Source organism: Heliangelus exortis, chromosome 11 (assembly GCF_036169615.1).
Source record: "Heliangelus exortis chromosome 11, bHelExo1.hap1, whole genome shotgun sequence".
Taxonomy (NCBI): domain Eukaryota; kingdom Metazoa; phylum Chordata; class Aves; order Apodiformes; family Trochilidae; genus Heliangelus; species Heliangelus exortis.
The window spans coordinates 12,133,959-12,159,565 of NC_092432.1; the positions used below are offsets into that span (position 1 = coordinate 12,133,959).

General features: G+C 47.3%; 3 protein-coding genes, 2 long non-coding RNA genes and 1 other non-coding gene across 6 annotated transcripts; 3 read left to right on the top strand and 3 right to left on the bottom strand.

Moving 5' to 3' along the window:
• Positions 1-1,359: 1,359 nt before the first annotated feature.
• LOC139801284 (olfactory receptor 10A2-like) lies at positions 1,360-2,597 on the bottom strand. The gene has a single exon (XM_071755303.1). The coding sequence runs from the start codon at positions 2,595-2,597 to the stop codon at positions 1,614-1,616; it is 984 nt and encodes a 327-aa protein (XP_071611404.1). The 3' UTR covers positions 1,360-1,613.
• Positions 2,598-10,864: 8,267 nt separating this feature from the next.
• On the top strand, positions 10,865-12,102 carry LOC139801285 (olfactory receptor 10A2-like). The gene has a single exon (XM_071755305.1). The coding sequence runs from the start codon at positions 10,865-10,867 to the stop codon at positions 11,846-11,848; it is 984 nt and encodes a 327-aa protein (XP_071611406.1). The 3' UTR covers positions 11,849-12,102.
• A 4,041-nt stretch (positions 12,103-16,143) lies between these two features.
• On the top strand, positions 16,144-17,264 carry LOC139800990 (olfactory receptor 12D3-like). Its single transcript, XM_071754628.1, has one exon. The coding sequence runs from the start codon at positions 16,161-16,163 to the stop codon at positions 17,217-17,219; it is 1,059 nt and encodes a 352-aa protein (XP_071610729.1). The 5' UTR covers positions 16,144-16,160; the 3' UTR covers positions 17,220-17,264.
• A 1,169-nt stretch (positions 17,265-18,433) lies between these two features.
• TRNAG-UCC (transfer RNA glycine (anticodon UCC)) lies at positions 18,434-18,505 on the top strand. The gene has a single exon. It is a non-coding gene; the product is annotated as a tRNA-Gly (tRNA).
• Positions 18,506-19,655: 1,150 nt separating this feature from the next.
• On the bottom strand, positions 19,656-20,240 carry LOC139800991 (uncharacterized). The gene is made up of 2 exons (XR_011728032.1): positions 20,125-20,240; positions 19,656-19,776 (listed from the first exon to the last, which is right to left on the bottom strand). It is a non-coding gene; the product is annotated as an uncharacterized lncRNA (long non-coding RNA).
• A 1,181-nt stretch (positions 20,241-21,421) lies between these two features.
• On the bottom strand, positions 21,422-22,787 carry LOC139801286 (uncharacterized). The gene is made up of 2 exons (XR_011728128.1): positions 22,636-22,787; positions 21,422-22,194 (listed from the first exon to the last, which is right to left on the bottom strand). It is a non-coding gene; the product is annotated as an uncharacterized lncRNA (long non-coding RNA).
• Between the last annotated feature and the right edge of the window lie 2,820 nt (positions 22,788-25,607).

Here is a 25,607-nt window from a genome sequence, read left to right on the forward strand (position 1 = left end):
GTGGGAAGCCTGTTCCTAGTCTCAGTACCCTCAAAGTGAAAATGTGTTCCCTAGTATCTGTTCCAAATTTCCCATATTCTGACCTGTGCCCCTCACCTTGCATCTTATCACTGTGCTCCTCAAAGAAATACTTGCCCTCATTTTCCCTAAGGGAACACAGCCCTACACTGATCTCACTCTGCTCCTTCACATGCCTTAAAATACCTTAAAAAACCCCCTCTCATGAAGAGGGTTGTGACATTTGCCTTTTTCCAGGCATCAGGACCTCCTGCGGTCCGTGTGACCTTTCATAGACAAAAGAGAGTAAACTTTCAGGGCCATCAGTCAGTCCCTTCATCACCACCCTTGCTGTTTCCCCTCCAGCCTCCTGCTTTTATTTGTACAAGTGACCCCAGTGCTCTGAGGAGCTCTTTTTATCCTGCTCCTGCTGCTTCACCTCCACAGACTCAGCTAAAAGGCTTAAGGAATGGGGGTCCCTGAAGGCACCTTTCAGTGAAATGTGAGGCACAAAGAATGGCATATTTCACCCTTTTCAGTCTCCTGGGTGAAGAGGGCTGCTGCCTGCTGACCAGTGGACTTTGACTTTCCTTGGCCTTCCTTTTGCTGTCAATGTACACCAAAAACTCCTCTTGCCCTTCCAACTGCTTCCTAGTCCCAACTCCAGCACAGCATTTGCTTTCCTGACTGCCTCCTTGCACAGCCTGTATTCCTTCTGCTCTGCCTGCTCTTCCCACCTTCTGGGGGGAGACTTCTGGGGGGAATGTGCACTTCATTTCTTGTTTGAGTGATGGGAGTCAGGAGTCACCCCCAGGGGTTCCTGGTCTCCCTTCTGAAGCAAGGCAGTCACCCACGGGATATACAGGAGGAAGGTGTGCCCTGTCCCCCCTTTGTTCCTCCCTGGTTCCTCTTCATTGGCTCATTGATGGGGGAGGTTTGGCTTTCCTCCCTGCCTCACCTATCATTTCTTGGTCAGGTTTGGGTTCTTCTATGCTCTTCATCCCTTACTTTCTAATTATCCCTTGCTGCAATAAAAAAGGCCCTGGACCGGACACCCCTAAAGGAGCAGGTGCTGGCTGTCCACAGGCCATTACAAAAGTGTTGAATTCTTTCACCATTTAGGCTGCATGGACACTGCCTTTGCCAGCTCAATGTAATGGCCCCTGACTGCTCCCTGTCTTTGGGGTAGAAATTCCCTGTGTCCAAAGGGGAACCAAAAGGTCAACCACGTGGATGGTCAGGGGGTGTGAGATGTGATGAGTGCCCACCAGCAGACCACCACAGACAGGAGCTTTGCCACGACATGTTTCAAAATGACAGTTTAATGAGGACAACAGAAGCTGCACACCCAAGCACAAAAGAATCCATACATTCCTTCCCTTTGCCAGGCAGATGTCCAGCCACTTCCTGGGAAGCAAGTGCCCAGCTTGCCCAACTCTTGCTTGTGCAGACAAACACCTGGACCATGAACGTGCCCCTTCCTCCTCCCTTTGCAGAGCTTTTATTGCTGAGGATATCAAATACCCTCCTGGGCAGTTGGGTCACTGTCCTGTCTGTGTCCCCTCCCCGCTCAGTCATTACCCCCACATACATTCCGTGCAGCTCCAAGAACCCCATCACCTGGGCAGAGCAAATGCAGCCATCTGCTTTCTACGTAAGCACTTGTGCAGGTGTCTCCTCAGGCTTTGCTTGACTTCTCGATTCCTCAGGGTGTAGATGATGGGGTTGAGCATGGGGGTGATAACTGTGTAAGACAGGGAAACCATTTTCCTTGTGCTGGATGAGAGGCTGGACTTGGGTCGCAGGTGAATGATTCCAGCTGTGCTATAGAAAAGAGTCACTACTACAAGGTGACTGGCACAGGTGGAAAATGCTTTTCTCTGGCCTCCAGCTGAGGGTATCTGAAGAACAGCATGGACAATGCAGAGGTAAGAGGTGGCTATCAGAGAAAAGGGAATCATCACTATTATGACAATAGCAATAAAAATCAGGAGTTCAAACAAGGCTGTGTCTGCACACACCAGCTTCAGCACAGGGGAAACATCACAGAAGAAATGATCAACCCTGTTTCTTCCACAAAAGGGCAGGGTAAATAACCAGGTGGTGAAGCCCAAAGCCACAGGGACACCAGAGAGCCAAGAGCCAAGAGCCAGCTTGAAGCAGCGATCGCTGCTCATGATGGTGCCGTAATGCAAGGGGTGGCATATGGCTGCTTGCCTGTCATAAGCCATTGCCCCTAAGAGAAAACACTCACAGGTGACCAGAAGAATGACACAGTTGAGCTGCAAGGCACAAGCTGTGAAGGAAATAATTTTTCTCTCCGCCACCTGGATCGCGAGCATCTTGGGGACGATGCTGAGGCTGTAGCAGATCTCTGTCAAGGCAAGATTCCTTAGGAAGTAGTACATGGGTGTGTGCAGGAGAGGGTCTGTGGCTGTAACCACAGCAATCAGAGAGTTCCCGACCAAGGTGGCCAGGAACATGACAGAAATCAGCGTGGAAAAGAGGAGCTGCGTCTTGCCTTGGAAGCCAAACCCCAGAAGTAAGAAGTGAGTGGTGCCCGTTTGGTTTCCTGGCTTCATTTCCTCAGCAGGTCCCATCCTAAAAGAGAAAAAAATACAACACACTAGAGAAGGATTAGCAGCTTCTGACAGACTTGTGGTCTCTGAAATAGCTACAGCTCCAAGGAGGATGGGCTGGTAAAACCTGAGGAGAGGCTTGGACTGGATGTGACAATGACCCCAGTGTAACAAATCTCACCTGGGGAACCTGTACAAGATCACCCAGTACAGTCACAGACTGGGATTCAGCTTCCCTAAATGACATCAACCAAAGGTAGAGACACAAATTTCAATCACCCAATCTGTCTTTATATAGAGAGAAACAGATCCCTACAAAGCACACTTTATTTCCTTTCAAGATGAATGTTTAAGGGTGATAGGGTTGGTGGTATAACTGGTAATGAAGTGAGTCTATAATGGCCAAATGCTTGGATAGCTGGAACCAACTGTAATTCATTTCATTCTGGGTGCTCTAAGCTAGGTGATACTGGCATCCTGTGGCTTTGCACCTCCTAGTTTACCTCAAGCAGTAGTCATCTTCCTATATACTTTTCATTGCTAACCCTGCAAAAGTACGATCCAAACCTTAATAGGTTTAAATTGGGATGTTAACAACGCACTTAGGTTTCTGTCATCACATCACAGAAAATGAAAATCCATGTTCTTGGTTTTAATTTAAGATGTGCTCAGGGAAGTAAAAAGATTCTCACATGAGCTGTCCACATATTGTGGGCTGCACCTTGCTGCCATTTTCTGGGAATTTGTCATTTCATCCAGTCTACTAATGGAATTTATTTTTGGGAAACTAGGATTTCTAGTTTTTTGGAACTTATTTTTGGAAGTCACATAGGGAGAATACTATGCTTTACACACAGAATCTTTTTTTTTTTTCTTTTTTTTTTTTTTTTTTCTCTGTATTTATACCATTGGGATTGATACAGTGTAGCATGCAAGATCTGGAGCCAAGCTCCAGAAAACTATGGATTAACATTTTCTCTTCAGGATTCACATGCATGAGATGAGGATATTTACAGATGTGTAACAAAAATTCCCAACTAATAATGAGACATAAACTGCTTAGACTATCACAGAGATGTCTGTATCTCCAGTGGGGTTTTGGCTCCCATCCTCAGATGAAGGATGACTCTTCCAAGCACTCTCATCTCCTTATTTCCTCTTTCATCATTGCTAAGGAAAACAAAAAAGCATTTTCAAAAATCCTGAAAACACAAAGGCTCCAGAATTCTCAGCTGTTGGGTGGTTATTACTGACACAGTTTAACTGTTGTGTCAGTAGGAAGGGGTAGAGAGACAGACATTGTGATTCACTTATTCAGTTTATTTATCACCAAAATCGGCAGCTACCCTTGCCAAAGTTTTCTACAGACAGCAGAAATAAGGAAGCAGACCCTCAATATAATTAATGTTTCTCCACCACAGATGTCTGAATCCCTGATGCCACAGTTTCCTCTTTCTCAGAGGTGTAATTTAGATGGAAAAACCTGCATTGCCAATCTCCTGGATTGTAATAGCAGCTCCAGGGTCCAATTAGAAGAACAAACCATGGAAATGCACTTCCTTTTGGGTTTTGCCTTAGGAACCAACTAAGAAGGAGGAATGTAAGTTCAAGTATTACCTTATCTTACTAAAACTGCCAGGATTTTTTCTTGCTCTTCAGTAGGGCCCACAGTTCCAAAAGCAGAGAGGAAGAGAAATTATAAATACACAGAAAAGAAGAAGAAGAAGAAAAAAAGAAAAAGAGCCCTTGCTTTCCTCTGGAACAGGCAGCATCTCCTGTCTGATTCCAGAGGCTCCTACAGCTAATGGGAGGAGGTATTTGTATTGCCATGTGCTCCCAGTAGGATCAGCTCTCCAGACAGCAACTTTCTGGTATGATTAAGTCACACCTTAAACGACCTTTTTTGATCCATGGTGTCTATAAATATTCAGTCTCTGTTATTCTAAGTGCAGTGCAAGCAAAGTTTCCTTCTGCATCTTCAGAGTTGTACAAGTAATTGATGGAATCATTAATACTAATAACACGACATTCCCTTATTCTTTTTCTTACCCAGTTCACTAACATTAGGGGGAAAAACTGGATCTTGATATACATTGTTTTCCCAGTAGCTGAAGAGAATTTCAAGAGATCTTTACAAATATTTGAGTAACAATGGTGAATATAGAGCCTTGCACCACGACACCAAACAGCCCTAAATATGGCAAGAAATAGTGCAGTACCAATGAAAGATTCTTATCTTTTTGATGATGTGAATTCAAGACTGAATTATTTAACTCTTAACTTCACTGAAGTCTGGGATTGTATCCTGAAAATTCTAGATATAAAACCCTTAAAACAAGGATCAGAATTTCTGACATATTTTATCCCAGTTCTTTTATAAAAGTTTTATGATGACAATTAACAGATTGTTTTACTGAATGATGGTACCACAAAACAGTTAAGATAGACTTTCAAGAGAGCATTAAAAATACTTGAGTAACAGTGGTGAATACAGAGCCTTGCAACATGATACCAAGTTATTACCTAGTTCTAAGTGTGGCAAGAAATAGTACAATAACATCATTTTGACTTTTTATTTTTAAATTTTAATTATTGCTTTTGTCCACTTAATTCTGGAAATGAAACATTCTTTTTTTTTTTTTTGGTATGTGTCTGCTGGTCATCTACATTACTCTCCATGGTGGTGTGGTAACTCAGTGTAAGACACTGGTGAAAAATTAGGTGGTGTGAATCCAAGACTGAAGTGTTTAACTCTTAATCAGCTCCACTGCAGTCTAGGTTTGTATCCTGAGCAATCTAGAAAGACAAAACACGTGGAGCAAGAAGGAAGCAGTTGTAGTAGAGCATCACTGTTAGGAAATGTTACAATTTTCAACCTAGCTACTGCCATGCCCACTAAACCATGTCCCAAAGTGCCATGTGCACATTCCATGGAATTTCTCCAGGTGTGGTGACTCTACCACTTCTCTGGGCAGCCTGTTCCAATGCCTTACCACCCTTTCAGTAAAGAAAGTTCTCCTAAAATCCAACCTGAACCTCCCCTTGCACAAGTTGAGACCTCAGTGTGGTTCTCCCTGGGGCCTGCAGCCCTTCAGGGTAAACCAGCTCCAACACGGCCTCTCCTCATACCACATTTCTTTCAGGGAACAGTTCCCTTTGGGGGCTGGGGTTAGACAGAAGTGTCCCTGACAAGTCAGGGTGTCCAACCATGCAATTGAACATCTACCTGTCTGGGGCCTTCAGCTCTTCCTTGCCATGCTGCTGACTCATTGACCAAGTTCTGGGCCTGGCAAGAGTTACTTCCACCCAAATCAATACCCAAACTTTGTTACTTTGACAGTAAGCATAACACCACAATGAATATTGCCCTGCTCTAGGTCTGCATTTCTTTAAGTACAGAATAATGCAGGTTGAAAGAAACCCCTGCAGCCTCCAGTCCTTCACAACTTCTCTGGGAAGTATTCCAGTGCACAGTCACCCTCCCAGTAAAAAAGGCATTTCCTGATGTTTAGAGAGAACCTCCTGTGTTTCAGTTTGTGCTCATTGCCTCTGGTCCTGTCACCAGGCACCCCTGAAAAGAGCCTTGTTCCATTTTATTTACCCTGCATCAGGTGTTGATACACATCCTCTTCTCCCCCATCCTTTTCTTCTTCAGGCTGAACAGTCCCAGGTCTTCTCACCTGTCCTCACATGTGAGGTGTTCCAGTCCCTTCACCATCTTGCTGGCTGTTTGCTGGACTCTCTCCAGTATGTCCATGTCTCTCTTGTACTGGGCATATGGACACAGCTCTCCAGATGCAGCCCTAGGAGTGCAGAATAGAGGGGAAGGATCACCGCCCTTGACTTGCTGGCAACACTTCGAATGCAGCCCAAGATCCCTTTCTTGCAGCAAGAACAAAGAAGGGTGCCTCTAAATGATCTCCCTTCATCTACCAAACTAGTCCTTTCACTACAGAAGGTTATTAGGTTGGTGAACCTATACTGACTGCTCCTGATGACTGCATTCATGCTCTTTGTGTACTTGGAAATGGTTTACAGGATCAGTGACTCCATCACCTTCCCAGGAACCAAGGCCAGCCTGTAGTTCTCAGGATCCTCTTTCTTGCCCTTTTCAAAGACTGGAGTGACATTTTCTTTCCTGCAGTACCTCAGGAATCTCTCCCAGTCACCACTCAAAGATTATTCATAGTGGCCTTACAGTAACATCAGCCAGCTCTTTCAGCACTCAGAGGACCGTGCCATCTCTGTTTATGGATTTGTTTGTCTGCTATTCCCTGACCTCATCTTCTTTCACCAAGGATTCATCATCCCTGCTCCAGACTCTCCCCTGGATCTCTAGGCCTGGGATTCCTAAAGGTTGGTCTTGCTAATCAATGCAGAGGTTGCATCCAGAACCTTTTCCACTTGCTATGTCACCACGTCCTCCTCCTGGTTCAACAACAGGCCCAAACTTTCCTGAGTCTGACTTTTCTCACCTCTCAAGAAGCCCTTCTTGCTGTTCTGGACATCCCTGGCCAGACTCAATTCCATCTCAGCTTCAACCTTCAAAACTGGATCTCTGCATGCTCAGACAGAACAAGAATATTTGAAATTCTTAATTATCTCATGCACTTTTATTATGCAAACTGCCAGGGAAGATACCTGTGTAGCCTATCAAACCCCCCACACACATGCACACACCCTGGAGGAATGCTCAGAAAAGACAAGTTGAGACAAGGAGCCTTTGAGGCTCAGAGGAGGAGGGTGAAGCAACTATTGCAAAAGAACCAAAATCATGTTAATATGAGGTGATCTTATATGTTCAACATGAAAGGGAACTGTTGGTTACCTTTTTTTTCTTTTTTTTTTTTTTTCTTTTTTTTTTTTCTTTTTTTTTTTTTTGACAAGTGGCCAAATCCTGCCCCGATCAGTTGTACTTAAAGAAATGCAGACCTAGAGCAGGGCAATATTCATTGTGGTGTTATGCTTACTGTCAAAGTAACAAAGTTTGGGTATTGATTTGGGTGGAAGTAACTCTTGCCAGGCCCAGAACTTGGTCAATGAGTCAGCAGCATGGCAAGGAAGAGCTGAAGGCCCCAGACAGGTAGATGTTCAATTGCATGGTTGGACACCCTGACTTGTCAGGGACACTTCTGTCTAACCCCAGCCCCCAAAGGGAACTGTTCCCTGAAAGAAATGTGGTATGAGGAGAGGCCGTGTTGGAGCTGGTTTACCCTGAAGGGCTGCAGGCCCCAGGGAGAACCACACTGAGGTCTCAACTTGTGCAAGGGGAGGTTCAGGTTGGATTTTAGGAGAACTTTCTTTACTGAAAGGGTGGTAAGGCATTGGAACAGGCTGCCCAGAGAAGTGGTAGAGTCACCACACCTGGAGAAATTCCATGGAATGTGCACATGGCACTTTGGGACATGGTTTAGTGGGCATGGCAGTAGCTAGGTTGAAAATTGTAACATTTCCTAACAGTGATGCTCTACTACAACTGCTTCCTTCTTGCTCCACGTGTTTTGTCTTTCTAGATTGCTCAGGATACAAACCTAGACTGCAGTGGAGCTGATTAAGAGTTAAACACTTCAGTCTTGGATTCACACCACCTAATTTTTCACCAGTGTCTTACACTGAGTTACCACACCACCATGGAGAGTAATGTAGATGACCAGCAGACACATACCAAAAAAAAAAAAAAGAATGTTTCATTTCCAGAATTAAGTGGACAAAAGCAATAATTAAAATTTAAAAATAAAAAGTCAAAATGATGTTATTGTACTATTTCTTGCCACACTTAGAACTAGGTAATAACTTGGTATCATGTTGCAAGGCTCTGTATTCACCACTGTTACTCAAGTATTTTTAATGCTCTCTTGAAAGTCTATCTTAACTGTTTTGTGGTACCATCATTCAGTAAAACAATCTGTTAATTGTCATCATAAAACTTTTATAAAAGAACTGGGATAAAATATGTCAGAAATTCTGATCCTTGTTTTAAGGGTTTTATATCTAGAATTTTCAGGATACAATCCCAGACTTCAGTGAAGTTAAGAGTTAAATAATTCAGTCTTGAATTCACATCATCAAAAAGATAAGAATCTTTCATTGGTACTGCACTATTTCTTGCCATATTTAGGGCTGTTTGGTGTCGTGGTGCAAGGCTCTATATTCACCATTGTTACTCAAATATTTGTAAAGATCTCTTGAAATTCTCTTCAGCTACTGGGAAAACAATGTATATCAAGATCCAGTTTTTCCCCCTAATGTTAGTGAACTGGGTAAGAAAAAGAATAAGGGAATGTCGTGTTATTAGTATTAATGATTCCATCAATTACTTGTACAACTCTGAAGATGCAGAAGGAAACTTTGCTTGCACTGCACTTAGAATAACAGAGACTGAATATTTATAGACACCATGGATCAAAAAAGGTCGTTTAAGGTGTGACTTAATCATACCAGAAAGTTGCTGTCTGGAGAGCTGATCCTACTGGGAGCACATGGCAATACAAATACCTCCTCCCATTAGCTGTAGGAGCCTCTGGAATCAGACAGGAGATGCTGCCTGTTCCAGAGGAAAGCAAGGGCTCTTTTTCTTTTTTTCTTCTTCTTCTTCTTTTCTGTGTATTTATAATTTCTCTTCCTCTCTGCTTTTGGAACTGTGGGCCCTACTGAAGAGCAAGAAAAAATCCTGGCAGTTTTAGTAAGATAAGGTAATACTTGAACTTACATTCCTCCTTCTTAGTTGGTTCCTAAGGCAAAACCCAAAAGGAAGTGCATTTCCATGGTTTGTTCTTCTAATTGGACCCTGGAGCTGCTATTACAATCCAGGAGATTGGCAATGCAGGTTTTTCCATCTAAATTACACCTCTGAGAAAGAGGAAACTGTGGCATCAGGGATTCAGACATCTGTGGTGGAGAAACATTAATTATATTGAGGGTCTGCTTCCTTATTTCTGCTGTCTGTAGAAAACTTTGGCAAGGGTAGCTGCCGATTTTGGTGATAAATAAACTGAATAAGTGAATCACAATGTCTGTCTCTCTACCCCTTCCTACTGACACAACAGTTAAACTGTGTCAGTAATAACCACCCAACAGCTGAGAATTCTGGAGCCTTTGTGTTTTCAGGATTTTTGAAAATGCTTTTTTGTTTTCCTTAGCAATGATGAAAGAGGAAATAAGGAGATGAGAGTGCTTGGAAGAGTCATCCTTCATCTGAGGATGGGAGCCAAAACCCCACTGGAGATACAGACATCTCTGTGATAGTCTAAGCAGTTTATGTCTCATTATTAGTTGGGAATTTTTGTTACACATCTGTAAATATCCTCATCTCATGCATGTGAATCCTGAAGAGAAAATGTTAATCCATAGTTTTCTGGAGCTTGGCTCCAGATCTTGCATGCTACACTGTATCAATCCCAATGGTATAAATACAGAGAAAAAAAAAAAAAAAAAAGAAAAAAAAAAAAGATTCTGTGTGTAAAGCATAGTATTCTCCCTATGTGACTTCCAAAAATAAGTTCCAAAAAACTAGAAATCCTAGTTTCCCAAAAATAAATTCCATTAGTAGACTGGATGAAATGACAAATTCCCAGAAAATGGCAGCAAGGTGCAGCCCACAATATGTGGACAGCTCATGTGAGAATCTTTTTACTTCCCTGAGCACATCTTAAATTAAAACCAAGAACATGGATTTTCATTTTCTGTGATGTGATGACAGAAACCTAAGTGCGTTGTTAACATCCCAATTTAAACCTATTAAGGTTTGGATCGTACTTTTGCAGGGTTAGCAATGAAAAGTATATAGGAAGATGACTACTGCTTGAGGTAAACTAGGAGGTGCAAAGCCACAGGATGCCAGTATCACCTAGCTTAGAGCACCCAGAATGAAATGAATTACAGTTGGTTCCAGCTATCCAAGCATTTGGCCATTATAGACTCACTTCATTACCAGTTATACCACCAACCCTATCACCCTTAAACATTCATCTTGAAAGGAAATAAAGTGTGCTTTGTAGGGATCTGTTTCTCTCTATATAAAGACAGATTGGGTGATTGAAATTTGTGTCTCTACCTTTGGTTGATGTCATTTAGGGAAGCTGAATCCCAGTCTGTGACTGTACTGGGTGATCTTGTACAGGTTCCCCAGGTGAGATTTGTTACACTGGGGTCATTGTCACATCCAGTCCAAGCCTCTCCTCAGGTTTTACCAGCCCATCCTCCTTGGAGCTGTAGCTATTTCAGAGACCACAAGTCTGTCAGAAGCTGCTAATCCTTCTCTAGTGTGTTGTATTTTTTTCTCTTTTAGGATGGGACCTGCTGAGGAAATGAAGCCAGGAAACCAAACGGGCACCACTCACTTCTTACTTCTGGGGTTTGGCTTCCAAGGCAAGACGCAGCTCCTCTTTTCCACGCTGATTTCTGTCATGTTCCTGGCCACCTTGGTCGGGAACTCTCTGATTGCTGTGGTTACAGCCACAGACCCTCTCCTGCACACACCCATGTACTACTTCCTAAGGAATCTTGCCTTGACAGAGATCTGCTACAGCCTCAGCATCGTCCCCAAGATGCTCGCGATCCAGGTGGCGGAGAGAAAAATTATTTCCTTCACAGCTTGTGCCTTGCAGCTCAACTGTGTCATTCTTCTGGTCACCTGTGAGTGTTTTCTCTTAGGGGCAATGGCTTATGACAGGCAAGCAGCCATATGCCACCCCTTGCATTACGGCACCATCATGAGCAGCGATCGCTGCTTCAAGCTGGCTCTTGGCTCTTGGCTCTCTGGTGTCCCTGTGGCTTTGGGCTTCACCACCTGGTTATTTACCCTGCCCTTTTGTGGAAGAAACAGGGTTGATCATTTCTTCTGTGATGTTTCCCCTGTGCTGAAGCTGGTGTGTGCAGACACAGCCTTGTTTGAACTCCTGATTTTTATTGCTATTGTCATAATAGTGATGATTCCCTTTTCTCTGATAGCCACCTCTTACCTCTGCATTGTCCATGCTGTTCTTCAGATACCCTCAGCTGGAGGCCAGAGAAAAGCATTTTCCACCTGTGCCAGTCACCTTGTAGTAGTGACTCTTTTCTATAGCACAGCTGGAATCATTCACCTGCGACCCAAGTCCAGCCTCTCATCCAGCACAAGGAAAATGGTTTCCCTGTCTTACACAGTTATCACCCCCATGCTCAACCCCATCATCTACACCCTGAGGAATCGAGAAGTCAAGCAAAGCCTGAGGAGACACCTGCACAAGTGCTTACGTAGAAAGCAGATGGCTGCATTTGCTCTGCCCAGGTGATGGGGTTCTTGGAGCTGCACGGAATGTATGTGGGGGTAATGACTGAGCGGGGAGGGGACACAGACAGGACAGTGACCCAACTGCCCAGGAGGGTATTTGATATCCTCAGCAATAAAAGCTCTGCAAAGGGAGGAGGAAGGGGCACGTTCATGGTCCAGGTGTTTGTCTGCACAAGCAAGAGTTGGGCAAGCTGGGCACTTGCTTCCCAGGAAGTGGCTGGACATCTGCCTGGCAAAGGGAAGGAATGTATGGATTCTTTTGTGCTTGGGTGTGCAGCTTCTGTTGTCCTCATTAAACTGTCATTTTGAAACATGTCGTGGCAAAGCTCCTGTCTGTGGTGGTCTGCTGGTGGGCACTCATCACATCTCACACCCCCTGACCATCCACGTGGTTGACCTTTTGGTTCCCCTTTGGACACAGGGAATTTCTACCCCAAAGACAGGGAGCAGTCAGGGGCCATTACATTGAGCTGGCAAAGGCAGTGTCCATGCAGCCTAAATGGTGAAAGAATTCAACACTTTTGTAATGGCCTGTGGACAGCCAGCACCTGCTCCTTTAGGGGTGTCCGGTCCAGGGCCTTTTTTATTGCAGCAAGGGATAATTAGAAAGTAAGGGATGAAGAGCATAGAAGAACCCAAACCTGACCAAGAAATGATAGGTGAGGCAGGGAGGAAAGCCAAACCTCCCCCATCAATGAGCCAATGAAGAGGAACCAGGGAGGAACAAAGGGGGGACAGGGCACACCTTCCTCCTGTATATCCCGTGGGTGACTGCCTTGCTTCAGAAGGGAGACCAGGAACCCCTGGGGGTGACTCCTGACTCCCATCACTCAAACAAGAAATGAAGTGCACATTCCCCCCAGAAGTCTCCCCCCAGAAGGTGGGAAGAGCAGGCAGAGCAGAAGGAATACAGGCTGTGCAAGGAGGCAGTCAGGAAAGCAAATGCTGTGCTGGAGTTGGGACTAGGAAGCAGTTGGAAGGGCAAGAGGAGTTTTTGGTGTACATTGACAGCAAAAGGAAGGCCAAGGAAAGTCAAAGTCCACTGGTCAGCAGGCAGCAGCCCTCTTCACCCAGGAGACTGAAAAGGGTGAAATATGCCATTCTTTGTGCCTCACATTTCACTGAAAGGTGCCTTCAGGGACCCCCATTCCTTAAGCCTTTTAGCTGAGTCTGTGGAGGTGAAGCAGCAGGAGCAGGATAAAAAGAGCTCCTCAGAGCACTGGGGTCACTTGTACAAATAAAAGCAGGAGGCTGGAGGGGAAACAGCAAGGGTGGTGATGAAGGGACTGACTGATGGCCCTGAAAGTTTACTCTCTTTTGTCTATGAAAGGTCACACGGACCGCAGGAGGTCCTGATGCCTGGAAAAAGGCAAATGTCACAACCCTCTTCATGAGAGGGGGTTTTTTAAGGTATTTTAAGGCATGTGAAGGAGCAGAGTGAGATCAGTGTAGGGCTGTGTTCCCTTAGGGAAAATGAGGGCAAGTATTTCTTTGAGGAGCACAGTGATAAGATGCAAGGTGAGGGGCACAGGTCAGAATATGGGAAATTTGGAACAGATACTAGGGAACACATTTTCACTTTGAGGGTACTGAGACTAGGAACAGGCTTCCCACAGAGTTTCCCTAAATAACCTTAAAACTGTTGAAACCTTCTCTGGAGAAGACCCTATCCATCTGCTCTGCTTGGAGCTGAGGCAGGACTGGAGGCTGCAGGGGTTTCTTCCAACCTACACTATTCTGTAACCACATCTCTGTGGTTCCAGAGCTTTACACACCAACATCTGGACTACTTGGACTAGAACTGAACCTGTTATTTCTGCAAACAGCCGTGGCAGTTTTCCCAGCAGAATGAAAAGGAAGCTTCAGATGCAAAGTTGGGATGGTTTTGACCGCAAAGAGGCCAGAAACCCCTCCGTATCTGTGACGCATGATGCAAAACAAAACATCAGAAATCCTGGCACGGGAGAATAAAGAGAGCACAGAGTTGGCCGCACCAGGTCCAGCATCTGAAAGAGATTTAGGAGACATTGCCCAAACCCTGCTGCAGTTCAGCTGAGGTTGCACAGCTCTGGGTGCCTCTATCACCACTAGAAATTTCATTCCTAAGCTCTGTGCACTGAGATGGAGAGACTCCCGCTTGATTTTTTTGTGTGTGCCTGTGTGGTTTCTTGGTTTGGTTGGATTTTTTTCTGGGTGTGCTTGGGGATTTTTTTGGTTTTTTTTTTTATGTTGGGATTTCTGCTGTCATTACAAGTTGGGCTCTGTGGGCTGTTTTGCAGGTGGCTCATGGAGCTGTGCCCTTTAGGGAACACTTTGTTTGTTGTTCTGCAACTCACCACTGAATCACAAATCCCATCCCAGGAGACTGATCAATCAAAACAACAGCAAAATTACTTTCCTGGTGGTGGTGTTGGGACTCTGTACAACACAGACATGATTAAAAGGCTCATCAGATGAAAATCCCATCAGAGATTCCTGGTAGAGTTTGAAAAGCTCCCTCCTTGCCTCCTACCCGAATAACTACAAGCCCCTGAGAACTTGTGGTAGCCATTCCCAGCACAGCTGCAGTATTAATTTCTCAGCTAGAAGAATGCCAAGGAGACAGAGAAGAGCAAAGGGGGACAGAAGTGGCCTTTGAAGTGCATAAAATAAATGGTTTGTCCTCAGTAGTAGGTAGTGAGGTGAGATTTGTGTAGAAGTAGCTTTTTGATTTTAATAGAGTAATTTATATAGTTGGCAAAATAGGCAAGCTTCATCATGCAAAGTCTTTTTTTTTTTTTTTTTTTTTTTTTTATTTAAGCAAGAGTGTTAAAATGAAGAAAGAAAAGATTGTGAGGACCATTTTCCTTTCCTGGTGTATTAATTAGTTAACTGGAGACAACAGAAGTCAGCATCTGTGAAACTGAAGACAGATAAGAAGAAAAATGCTTTGAAGGGCTGGGAAAAAGGGATTAGATCACCTCTGTTTGACAGAGAAAACCAGGCAGAATCAGAGGAGGGCGTGGGACACAATTTAATGGAGTGATGTCTTTCCACAGAGGGATTTCAGTGAGGAGGACTTTGATGCCTCAAGCTGGAAAATAGTGTGTAAGGAGTTGAAGCCTGTCACAGAGAATTACATCTGTAGCCCTGTGAATACAGGTGATTGACTACAATCTGGTAAGTCTACAGCATTTAAAAATCTACTGTTCCCAACAGAGCTTGTTGAAAGCTCAGATGGTAAAGTACTTCCAGAGAAATTTGATGGCTGTATTTGAGTGGATTCCTACGTGTGCAAGTTACCTTCCGTCTACGTGCTGATATTTTTCTACAATGAAATAATTTCAGAAGTTTTCTCTTTGTTTATTGTTTTCATAATGAAACAATAAACTGAAGAAGTATGAGAAAGTTGTTCCTACCTCTTTCGGTGAAATAATCTCAGGACTTGGGTGTTTATTTTCTGGATGGGATTTACCAGTAGCACTTACCCCCCCCCCCTAAAAAAAAACCTCTGGAAAGCCCATGTAGACTTGCATTTTACAAGAGTAGTGAGACTGGCAGAACTGGCCATGTTGCTTCTCTAGCAGGACAATTAGCTTCAAGTGGGATGGGCCATTTTGTGTGGAACTCACAGAAGCTGACTCAGCTCCTGCAAATCCAGTCTTGCTCCATCCCAGTGTGGTAGGAGAAGAGTTGCTGGATTTTGTCCCACTCTGCTGCTGCTGCTCAACCAAAAGACATTCTTCAGGCAGAATATACAGTCCAATACAAACAAACCTGTTTGTGATCCTCTGCTGAAGTGACCCTTTTATTGTCAGAACCATACAAAGGAAATGCAGATGACCATATGGTACTTTGGAGCACCCTCAGGAGGCTGCTGATGAAAGAATGGAAATTTCACCATTTTTAATATTAGAGAACTGTCTGGAAGAGATAGTGACCACTAGAAATGTGAAAGGTAAAATGAGCTGAGTGACATGTAGGCACAGCAGTAGGAAATTCTGATTCACATAATGAGTTACAAAGATTTATTAATGAGATTGGAAGCTCTAGAAGGAGGTAACAGATGAGCAGAGCTTACCTCATTCATAGCGTATGAATGTGGCTGAAGGTGAAGGAGCAGTGCTTGACATCTTTCAGATTCTGCTGCTGTGCACTGATGGAAGCTTTTTAGTTCAGTATTGTCCTCTTTGTGTTTTCTCTGTTCCAGACAGAAGGAGCAGAGGACCACAGGAATGCTATTTATGTCCTTGTTAATTAATTGCTTGTGTTTCTATGCAGTTTTCCTGTTTGCTTATGTGTGTTATGTGTTGCTCCTTTCTGCACTTGTTTGAATGAAGCCAGCAGAGGTAAACATGAGTTTTGTAATGCTGTCACTCCTCCCCACCAGTGGTTGGGTACCACCACTGTGGAACCCTGACACCTGGCTTTGTCTTCTCATCCTTCCAGCAATGCGAAACCAGACCCAGGTCAGTGAGTTCATCCTTTTGGGCCTCAGCCATGTCCAGAGGCTGCAGCACTTACTCTTCATCTCCCTCCTGCTGCTCTACTTGACCGTTCTTCTGGGTAATGGGGCCATTGTGGCCACGGTGATCTCTGAGCCTCAGCTCCACAAACCCATGTACTTCTTCCTGGGGAACCTTTCCTGCCTGGACATTTTCTACTCTACAGTCACTGTTCCCAAGATGCTGAGTGTCTTTCTTTTGGGGCACCAGCCCATCTCTTTTGGTGGCTGCTTGGCCCAGCTCCACTTCTTCCACTTCCTGGGCAGTACAGAGGCTGTGCTCCTGGCCACCATGGCCTATGACCGCTGGGTGGCCATTTGCAATCCTTTGCGCTACCCCCTTGTCATGAGCCCACGGGCTTGTCTGCTGCTGGCTGTGGCCAGCTGGGCCACTGGCTTTGTGTATGCCCTGATGCACTCTGTCATGACCTCTCAGCTGACTTTCTGCCACCAGAACCACATCCATCACTTCTTCTGTGATGTCAAGCCACTCTTGGATCTGGCTTGCAGTAGTACCACCCTCAACATGATCCTCCTCAACACTGTCACCACAGCTATTGCACTGGGCTCCTTCACTCTCACAGCCCTCTCCTACCTCTACATTCTCTCCTTTGTCTGCCAGAAAGTCCAGTGCCAGGAAGGAAGATGGAAGCTCTTCTCCACCTGTACCTCCCACCTCACAACTGTGGCACTGTTTTACATACCAGTGCTCTTCAGTTATACACCACCCTCCTCTGGAAGCTCCCATAAAAGGGATATGCAGGTGTCTCTCGTGTACAGTGCTGTCACCCCAGCTCTCAACCCCTGGATTTACACTCTCAGGAACCAGGAGGTGAAATCTGCCCTGAAAAAAATGTTAGGGAGAAAACTCTTTCCTGGAGCCAAGTGACTAAAACAAAGACAAGGCTGGGAATGTGTGTATCCCACCTCTGGTATTTGCAAGGAAAGAGCTCCAAAGAACTCTGTATTGCAACAGGCTGAAAAATTAGTGACTATCTCATCTTTGGAAGTTAATTGCAAAGATCCAAGTCGGGAGAGATAGTCAAGGACTGGACGTCTCCTCCATCATTTTAAGATGTCTTGTGGTACCTCACCTGGCCCCCCTCTCCCAATACAGAAGCCTGTGTGTCTCTTGCAGGACTGGAGGCAGAGCTGACAGCTCCATGCAGGCATCCTGGGTGATCTAAGTAGGACAGGATTACTTGGCAGCTCTGTTGAGGCAGCTGAGTGACTCTCCTGTCATTCAGGCTTGCTGCAGAGAGCTTGCATTCTGGGTGGGCATAGCCTGAGAATGACATTGTCACCATTTGGCTTGTGTCAGCCCTCTGGAGGGATCAGTTTCAGTTGTGTCTGAACACAACTGTAAGGGAAGCCTTACCAATGAAGCTCGATGGTAATGGAAACTCAGAAATGGATGTGAGCTTCACCTCTGCTGGCTTTAGCCATCTGGCTCATCCTGTCTAGATCTATATAGACTTCAATGGATTTATCTGTCCAGCTACTTGATTGTCCAGATTTGATCCTCAATACCTGGTTTGCATTTACACAGGCTACTACAGACCCGTTACAGTTCCTTCAGTTTCCTACCCAGCTTTTGTTTGTGGATCCAGCACAGAACAGGTCTGTGGCAGGTCCGTGGCCACACTTCATGCCTCTCAAATATGGAAATTTCTGATAGCCCTGGGGACTGATGTCACTGAGACATTCAGCACCTTCAGTGTTAGCCTGGGCTGCAGTTCCTTGTTGAGAGAGATACAAAGCACACCATAAGTCTGTGCAGAGTCCATGCCCAGAGCTCAGTCCTGGTGTCCACTGTCCTTCTCCAACCCTGGGCAGTCTCTGCTGCCTGTCTCCCCAGTGTGTGGCTAATCCAGCATGAGATTTACCAGACCACATCACCAAAGCACACAGGCTGTGGGGCAGCTCGTGGCCGTGGGGTACAGGGGCTGTAAGGAGAAGGCTGCTCAGAGGCCAGAGAGTCCATGAAGAGCCAGAGGAACACAGTGCAGTGCAGTGCAGTGCGGTGCAGTGCAGGAGCAGTGCAGGAGCAGTGCAGGAGCAGTGCAGGAGCAGTGCAGGAGCAGTGCCAGTGGTGTCACAGATGCGTTGGTGGTATAGTGGTGAGCATAGCTGCCTTCCAAGCAGTTGACCCGGGTTCGATTCCCGGCCAACGCAGACAAACTTTTCTTCATCCATGCTCTACACTCCCTTTACCTGTTCCAAAATCTCTGGCTCCTCTCCCAGGAGACAAGCTCAGAGCTGCCTGATGCTCAGCAAGCAGTTCCGCTGCATCATGGAAAAGCCTTGCTCAGGCACACAGCTCTGCCCTGCCCCTCCCAGTGTCCACTTTCCACCCTGCCTCAGCCTTGGGAAACATCTCCATTCCCCCTGCACATCTCTGCCTCCTCTCAGGCCTGTAATGGGGAAAAGCTTCCTACAAGCTTCCTGGTATGAAGCCAGGCTTTAGAGCAGCACAGAGACAGGGTGATCTCACTGTAGCCCCAGGTGAGAGGCTACAGCCTCTATTCTGACCCCTAATTCCCTACCATGATGCATCTACTTTTGCTGGGCAAGCCCTCTCTCTCTTCATTCTTGACTCTCCCCAGTTTTTTTTCTCAGGGATGACAGATAAGGGTGCTGGTGAGAAATGCTGATCCATCATCAGCTGCTTGGGGCCCTGCAGGACACCCTGCTGAGTCCAGTGCATTCTGCTGAGTTGGTTCTACACTGGGGACCTATTTGTGGTCTTGGTGCAGGAGACAGAGAGAGATTCTTGGTCTGCCTCAGGGCTGGACTCACTGCTGCTGCTTGTTGCACCTGGCAAGAGCAGCACTGTGCCATGGCAGGACAAAGATGCAGATGGAGAATGCTTCCGTGGGGACCAAGACATACACTCTGCCTCATGGCGCCAGGTACACAATTTCTGGGTACAATAGGAGGGTGCTTTTTCTTTATAAAATGTCTCAAAGCAATGCTGATTTTGCTCTCCATTCCTCTCCATTTCTCCAGTGCTATCTGGCCAGATATTTCTTTCCCTTCAGATAGGATGTCAGTACACACATGCCTCTATCCGGAGTACAGCTTTATTTTCTCTATAACCCTCTTTTTTAAAAAAAACAGACTCTGGTGCACACTGAAGCTTTGAAATCCTGTTTAACAATCACAACTGTCTCAGAGACCCCATGCCCCCAGTGTGCAGGACTGCTGACTTACACTGTACAGGCTCCTCCACTGCAGACTTCCCAACCAGAAGTTGAGAAACTTCCAAACTTCCCAACATCCCAATGGAATGCGATATAACAATGTACCTGGTACCTAAGAAGTTAAAAGCTCACATTTCTCTTGCAGCTTGTGGGCAAAGGGAAACAAAAGATGTCCTTCCAAACTTAGCTTCTGACTGGAAGGGGATGAAGTTTCTCAACTGTCTGCTTCCAGGGTTGCTTAAGCTGAAAAAAAAAAAAAAAAAAGAAAAAAAGGAAAAAAAAAAGCATCAGTCTGCTGTGCTGGCAGTCATAAACGACAACAGGGGTGGAAGGAGGGTTTGTGTTGGCACAGGATTTAAATATCCCAACCTGCCACCAGCAGTTGCTACAACAGGGGGAGTTCTGAAGAGGGAGTGGGGTTTACCATTGCACCTGCCAACTTCCCTACTGAAATTCAAAGAAACACAAATACATCAAGACGGAACCCTCACACTCCAGCTGATGAGTGCTTTCCAGCCAGCCCAGACCCAGCAGCACACGGGGCACCCAAATCCAAGGTGGCAGAAAAGCAGCCACACCACTCCTACTCACTGAGGCAGGAGAAGACGACCGGTCCTGAAGAACAACGCTCTTCTCCAGCAACAAAACACAGAGCAGGAGAGATGAGAAAGCCAACAACGCCGCAACCTCCGCACCACAAAGACCCCACGGGTACCCCCGAGGCGCCATTTTTATCAGAGCCCTACGGGCGGAGCGCTGTGATTGGTCCGTTCGGGTCACCTGACCTCTACGCCGCTTGCCATGGCCCCGCTGCTGCCTCCGCCGTAACGGGCGCGGGGGGCGGGGGACGGGGGACGGGGGACGGGGGACGGGGGACGGGGGACGGGGGACGGGGGAAGGGGGAAGGGGGAAGGGGGCCCCGGGCGGGCTGGGGATTCTCTGGCTGTAGGACATCGCTATCCCAGTTAACTTAAACCAGGACACCCTCCCACTGGCAGCACTGATGGCTCTCTCCTTGGACCTACCTGGCCACTCTCCAGCACCCTCAGCTTTCCCTTCCTTAGGCAAACCAACCCCAGCCGGTCCTGCGGGGTCAGATGAGAAGTGTCCCCCACCTCACTGAAGCCCCTTGGGTAGGGCTGAGAGAAACGGGAATCAGCCCCTTAAGAACACACCTACACACCCTGTATGGGCACCTGGCATGCAGACGTCCAGGTGTCCTGCAGAGGAAGGACACCTTCCAGAAATCTTTCCACTTGCTGCTGTGAGCTGCTGAGACCAAGTGAGAAAAAAGCAAGAGCATTCAGTCACAGGAAGATGTGCATCTGCACCAAGGTTTATGCACCTCAAGAAGCAATGACTGCTGAGAGGTTTTAATGGAGCAGCACTGAGGATAGTAATGCATCATCTGCAAGAAAAATCAGTGACGCTGGGTATTCCTTTGTGCTTGGCCACACGTTTGCATGTAGGAGGCCTGGGTCTGCTGCTGAGCAGCTCAGGTGCTTCTTGCCTCCAAAACACTGCTGAATAGCAAACTGCATCTGCAAAATTATGTAAAAAACCTGAATAATGCCATGCAATCAGAGAAAAGGCACTGCCCTTCTGAGCATCCATCAGAGATGCCCTGGGTACACTGGAAGAAGAAATGAGGTGAATGCTTTCAGTTGGTAGGACTAAAGGCTGACATGGAGAGATATCACAGGGCAGTGATCACAAGGCTACAGACCAATGCTTCATTTCTCCAAGGCTTTTTTGTCTTTCTCACACCACCTTGTTTGTTTTTTAAACCCTCACTGGTCATAAGCCCAGCATGAATGGAAGTGACTCTTCCTTCCATAAGAAGTGGCAATGTGAGGGAGGAGGGGAAAAAACAACCAGGACTCTCCTGCAATTCTGCACAAAGTCTTTAATGATAAGGAGGAGAGGCATTGGCAGAGACAGGAAACCACAAAATATATCTAGAGGGTTCAGAGAAGCAAACAGAGAAAGGCCAAGAACCACACAAAACACTTGTCTTTTCCCATTTTGTTCTTCTCCAGAAATTCGAGCCCACAAGAGCAGTCCCTAAGTCCAGCACCCTTCTCCATCACCACCAGGTTGAGTAAAGCAGCAGAGATGGAGCCCCTTCTGGAGGAGCTGAGAGCAAAGCAGAGCCAGAGGAGGCAGGGGCAGAGCCGCCGTGCAGGGAGGAGCAGTGGCACAGGTCCCTCCTGGCAGGGGGGATGAGGACACTCAGCGCGCCTGCAAGCCGTGGCCACGCTCCCACCGCAGCAGAGTCCCCGTCTTCCTTCCTGCTCCAAAGGGGGTGATGGGCCGGCTTCAGCAGTTCATACGGCAGCGGAGGGGAGGCAGACACAGCCCGCAGCTCCCCAGGCCCCCAAGGGAGCCCCCAGAAGAGATGGGAACCCCCCCAGCGCTGAGGGAGCTGCCCACAGCAGCTGAGAGAGAGGAGCCCACGGCTGTGCTCTGAGGGAAAGAGGTGAGGATGGGGCCCGGCAGGGTCACCACCACCGGGGAGGCCTCGATGGCCACCGTCGAGTCAGCGCAGCGGGCGACACAGGGCTCACTGCAGCTGCTTGCAAGTGGGGTTGGGCCACAGCTGCCGCAGGACTGTGGCAGGCAGGGTCTGAAGCAAGACATCTCTCGGTGACGGAGGCAAAGCTGAAACACAGAGCAGGCAGAAAACACAAAGCCCAACATCAGCCTCTCCAGCCTTTACTGGCACCTCTTTGGGCACAGGACCCTGCACAGGGCGTTTAAGGCACCTGCAGAAAGACGGCTCCTACCCCAGCTCCAGAGCCAACCCGGCTGCTCCGGAGAAGGCACTGGCTGCACTTGCCCATTTGCTTAGAGACCACCTGCTTGAGGCAGAAATTCTGGTGGGCAGACCTCCCTGCAGCTGAGCCCAAATCATCCCCTGCTGCTTGCAAGTAACCCCCTCTTCCCAGCTCTCCCCAGCCACCACCATGCAAAGGAAAGGAGCTCACAGCCCTCCAACCCTTCTGCTGCGGGGCCAGGCTGAGGCAGCCCAAGCGCCAAGCTGAGCAGCCAGCACGAGAGCAGTTCAGCCCACAGGGAGAGATGCAGCGGGCTCAGGCTTACCTCGTTCCTCAAGGAGCGGGAGGCAAGAGAGGAGGATGCTGAGCCTGGAGCAGCGCAGGTTTTTATGCTGTGTCGCAGAGCCCCGCAGGGCCACAAACATTCCTTGCTCATGAAGCATCTAAACACCGAGTAGGTGCCGCTTGCCGAGGCCCTGCCGGTGATTAAGTCCTTGCCTCTTTCATCTGAGTGTTTTGCTCCTGCTTCTGACCACTGAATATTGATTAATCTCCGTTCCACCCTAACCAGGGCAACAATCTCCAAGGTCTGAGGGTAGTGTGCAGGGAGATTTGAAGTGGATTTTTGTGGTACAGATGGCCTTGGTCCCATTGTCTTCTTGATGGTGAGCACAGTCACCTCTCACAGTTACTGTCACCTTGAGTGAGCTCCCAGGTGCTTTCAGAGAGAACACTGAGGCTCATCGAAGAGACATTTCTCCCCATGGATCATCATAGACACACAGAAGACTGTGGGTCCAGCAAGGCAAAAGGACAAGGTTGCCCCATCACGTGTGGGAGACGAGACAGACCTCTCCAGGGATGTGGCAAACTTGAAGGCCAGGAGAGATCCTTGTGGGCTTGGGGGAAATTCCTTATGGGCAGGAGTGAGGGCCATGAGGATCTTGCTTATGCTGATCAGGCTGTAACAAGAGTTGGTTCTCTGATCAAAGACACACTTGCATCCTTCCCTGAAAGAGACCCACACCCAAACTGACCTGTTTTGCTCAGCAAGGGCAACCCAGAGGCCAAAGACCTGGATGGGCTGCTCTTGAGGAGAGAGGCAGGGCAAGGAGCCAAAAGCTCACACCTCCCTTTCCTGGGTCAGGGATGTGATGGCCCATTCCATGCATTTCAAACTACAAAGGGACATTGGATCAGTGTCCCAGAGCACCTGGGGAGTCATTGTGATGTGGAAGAGTTGGGAAAATCCCAGAGCTGCAGGCAAACCTGAGACATCCTGGTATGCACTCCAGTTCACATTGTGTCCTGGCCTCAGATGGTCCTGGGCTACCTGAGCTCATTATCTCATTCCTCTGAAAGTTCTGCTTTCCTCAAATCCATTTCCACACCTTTCACCACCATTCCTGAAACAACTGGTGCCTCTATGGAATCTCAAGCTGCTGCTTTCTTCCACGAGACTGTGTTTCAGTGTCTGCTAAAGGCTCATGTGTCTCAGTGCTCCCCTGGAACCTGGCACCATGAAGCTAAAGAGGCTGGGTGTGTGCATTGAATGCCACCTGCTGTACACTTCACTTTCATGCCAGTGACTGGAAGCCCCTTTTTGTACTAAAGGGCTTGAATTGAAACAGAAAGTTTGTCCCAGCACAGCTTTCAGTGTAAATCCTGCGGGTACCTTTACTCCTAAACCTGATCGTTACTGCCAGTCCACGTCCAGACATTAGCCCTCTAAGGCTAAGCCCTCTAAGGCTTAGCCCATTACTCTAGGATGTCTCACCAGTGATGGCACCTGCACTACGAAATCCTGGAGGGCTTAGGATGCTCAGCTGTGAGAGGCCTCGTCTGACAGTGTGGGGACCAGGCCTCCAGGTCCTACTCCTGTGAACGTGTACCTGTGTGCTGGATACACAGTTGAGGTGGGTGGTCTCAATAGGTCCTTTCAAACTCAAGCTGTTGATGAATGCTGTGAGGGCAGCTGCTGTTGCCCTTCCCTTGGAACTGCAGAGGCCACATCTGGATTGGAGTGCCCTGTTTTGTGTTGCTGGGAATAGGAATGGTGATGATGAAGTTCTCCCATGGAGAGAGGGACTGGGAGAGGACAAGGCAGAACATAAGGGCAGGAGCATATGGCTAATGAGTTGAGGCCGTTTTTTGTGGAGCCTTCTTGAGAGAAGACGACGTGAGGCAGAGCAAATGGATGCAACTGCAGAAGGGCAAGAGGCCCGGAACCTTTTGAGGTACCAGGGAAGATCGATATCGCTGGAGAAGTGGATCAGAGAGGAAGCCCTCCAGAGGTCCATTCCAACCTTCACTATTCTGTGGTGCACCAAGTCACAGGACTTCTTGAACAGTCATCCACAGGCAATGCCTCTGAAGGTGACAGCAGCAGGAGATGGCATAGAAGCACCATTTTTTCCATCAGCTTTGAGCTCTGGTATCCTCAGCACGCCTGAGGCCAGGACACAATGAGCACTGGAGTGCACACCAGGGTGACTCAGGTTTGCCTGCAGCTCTGGGATTTTCCCAACTCTTCCACATCACAATGACTCCCAGGTGCTCTGGGACACTGATCCAATGTCCCTTTGTAGTTTGAAATGCATGGAATGGGCCATCACACCCCTGACCCAGGAGAAAGACCCATTAGGTTTTGTCTCCCTGCCTTGCCCCTCTTTCCTCCACTTTCTCCACTTCCCAAGGTGAGACCAGAGCCCTGGATGGACCAAGAGTGCACGGCTGCTCATGTTATCGAGACACGTGACTATAGACACCACAAGAAGAAGTCACTTGAGTGAGACCTGACTGACACAGGTCTGCTCTTTCTTGTACACCTCTTCCTTCATTCTCTGAGTTCCAGGTTAGAAAAACCAGAATGTGACATAGCCTGATGAGCACAGGCAATTTCCTCCTGGCCCTCACTTCAGCCTGGAATAGCTTCCTTCTGGATCTCACCCATCCTTCTCTGTCGTTTAGCTGTGCCACAGCTCTGGAGATTTGAGTCTCTTCTCCCACCATCTCTTGTGAGCCTAGGATGATGCACTGGGAGTGATGTTTCTCCCAGGTTAGCCTGAGTCCCTGTACTGAAAGCACTTGGGATCCTATTTGAGCTGAATTCCATCATGTGTGGTCATCAAGGTCATGGGGGAGAAGGAAATGTGACGACAGCAATCCATGTGATGGAAGGCCACTCCCAATCTCCGCATGGTCAGCTGTGAGGCCTCCACGACCATTGGTCTTAGCAGAGAGTGACACAGATTACTGACATGGATGCTGGAAAGTACAGAGGGTGAACAAAATGTT